This window comes from Babylonia areolata, chromosome 10, assembly GCF_041734735.1.
Source record: "Babylonia areolata isolate BAREFJ2019XMU chromosome 10, ASM4173473v1, whole genome shotgun sequence".
Lineage (NCBI taxonomy): Eukaryota > Metazoa > Mollusca > Gastropoda > Neogastropoda > Buccinidae > Babylonia > Babylonia areolata.
Genome location: NC_134885.1, coordinates 31,015,789 through 31,018,288, shown reverse-complemented (window position 1 = coordinate 31,018,288; position 2,500 = coordinate 31,015,789). Strand labels below are relative to the sequence as shown.

The window sequence follows — 2,500 nt, the reverse complement described above, 5'->3', positions numbered from 1 at the left end:
TTGGACAGGAAAATCACTGTCCAGTCATTCGGAAGAGACTACACAGGTCGCATGTGTAGCATCAGTTTCAGTTTCAGTTTCAGTAGCTCAAGGAGGCGTCACTGCGTTCGGACAAATCCATACACGCTACACCACATCTGCCAAGCAGATGCCTGACCAGCAGCGTAACCCAACGCGCTTAGTCAGGCCTTGAGAGAAAAAAAAAAAGAAAAAGAAAAAAAGGTGTAGCATGAAATTGGCCCACTGAAAAAAACCCAACCAGAACCCACAGCAGAGAGAGAGAGCGTTGTCCCGTGGCAGAGTTTCGTAAGAAGAAGAAGTCACCTCTGATAATAGCCGAATGGTTAAAGCGTTGGATTTTCAATCTGAGGGTCCGGGGTTCGAATCTAGGTGTCGCCTGGTGGGTAAAGGGCGGAGATTTTTCCGATCCCCAGGGTCAACATAAATTATGTGCAGACCTGCCAGTGCCTGAACCCCCTTCGTGTGTTTACGCACGCAGAAGATCAAATACGCACGTTAAAGAACACATCAGCGAGACCTGCAACACACTGCAACTGGGACTCCAATGAAAGTTCCAGAAGACTTGGGGCAGAGTTATACATATCTCGGCACTGACACTGATTTATGAACTTGGTGCCGTTTAGAACATTATCTATGTTTAAAAAAAAAAAAAAAAGAAAAGAAAAAAACAGCGTTCGGTACATACACACACGCATGCACACAGACGCGTGTCAGCCCTTCTCAACTACCCTGCTCCCCTCCCTCCCCCCCCCTCCTTCCCCCCAAAAAAGAGAGAAGAAAACACACACACACACACACACACACACACACACACACACACACACACACACACACACACAAGCACCCAGAATCCCCCTACCCAAAAAACACCTTTCAGGTATTTAAATCATCATTTTCAAGTTACCAGAATCACCATAAGAATCATTATTATTATTATTATTATTATTATTATCGTTGTTATTGAATCATGATCCTCGTCACGCCAAGCCATCACTGGGTGCTGACACTGTTGACGTCATATGCAGGTTATCACCATCGCCATTAGAATCAATATATCATCATTATTATGGTCATGATTATAAATCATAATGCCCCCATCACACAGTGCTCGCTGTTGACGTCATCCTATATAGGTTATCACAATCACCATCAGAATCAGTATATGATCATTATAATAGCTACGATTATAACCATAACCACCCTATGACACGGTGCTCAGTGTTGACGTCATCCTATACAGGTTATCACAATCGCCATCAGATAATTATTCATCATTAAAATAGTTATTGTCATCATAATCCCACATGGCTGAATGCTTACTGTTTTGACATCATCCTACACAGATTATCACAATCACCATCAGAATGAGTATATTATCATCATTATAGTTATGATTATAAACCATAATCCCTCATCACTGGGTGCTCACTGTTGACATTATTATAGCTATGATTATAAACCATAATCCCTCATCACTGGGTGTTCACTGTTGACATTATTATAGTTATGATTATAAACCATAATCCCTTATCACTGGGTGCTCACTGTTGACATTATTATAGTCATGATTATAAACCATAATCCCCCATCACTGGGTGCTCACTGTTGACATTATTATAGTTATGATTATAAACCATAATCCCTTATCACTAAGTGCCCACTGTTGACATTATTATAGCTATGATTATTGAACCATAATCCTTCATCACTGGGTGCTCACTGTTGACATTATTATAGTCATGATTATAAACCATAATCCCCCATCACTGGGTGCTCACTGTTGACGACACGGATGACCCTCCAAGGCAGCAGGAAGGCCAGGATGAAGACGAAGTCCTGGATCTTGAAGCGCGGCAAGATCTGCATGAAGACCACGTCCACGATGAACGACACCACCACGATGAACAGGTCGAAGGTCTGAAACAACAACAACAACAATAATAATAATAATAATAATAATAAGAAGAAGAAGAAGAAGAAGAATGGCATTTATATAGAGCTGAATCTTGTGCAGAGACAAATCTAAGCGCTTTCACACCAGTCATTCACACACATGCATAACTCTAAAACTGAAGAAACTGAAGACAAGGAAGTGGTAGGGGGGAGGGAGGCTATCTTGTGAAGAGGTGGATGAAGTTACTGGTTTGTGAAGATGAATAGATACATTGGTAGCAACACACTCCTCTCTGTGCCATGCATAGAAGATATACAGTGCTACATCTCTTGAAACGACTGTAGCTTCGTTAATAAACAACCATTCATACGATACTGGAAAAGAACAACGGACTTGCGAAAAAACATAAGTTTAGTCAAATACTCAAGTTATCGCTAATCAGTCTATAACCCTCGCAGCACGTAATAAAGTACAAACTAACTTCAATTTTGTTACAAAAAAGGACAAGTCATACCTGTCGAGCTGTTATCGAAACTGACGCTTATTCATATCTGTCGAGTTATTAACGAAACGCTTATTTATTTT

The 2,500-nt window shown here is 40.9% G+C and overlaps 1 protein-coding gene across 1 annotated transcript in view; it reads right to left on the bottom strand.

Moving 5' to 3' along the window:
- Positions 1-2,500, bottom strand: part of LOC143286331 (uncharacterized) — a 254,849-nt gene that overhangs the window by 1,195 nt on the left and 251,154 nt on the right. Inside the window, exon 6 of the mRNA XM_076593873.1 lies at positions 1,800-1,938. Coding sequence (XP_076449988.1) covers positions 1,800-1,938 — 139 coding nt within the window. The remainder of the gene's footprint in view (positions 1-1,799; positions 1,939-2,500) is intronic.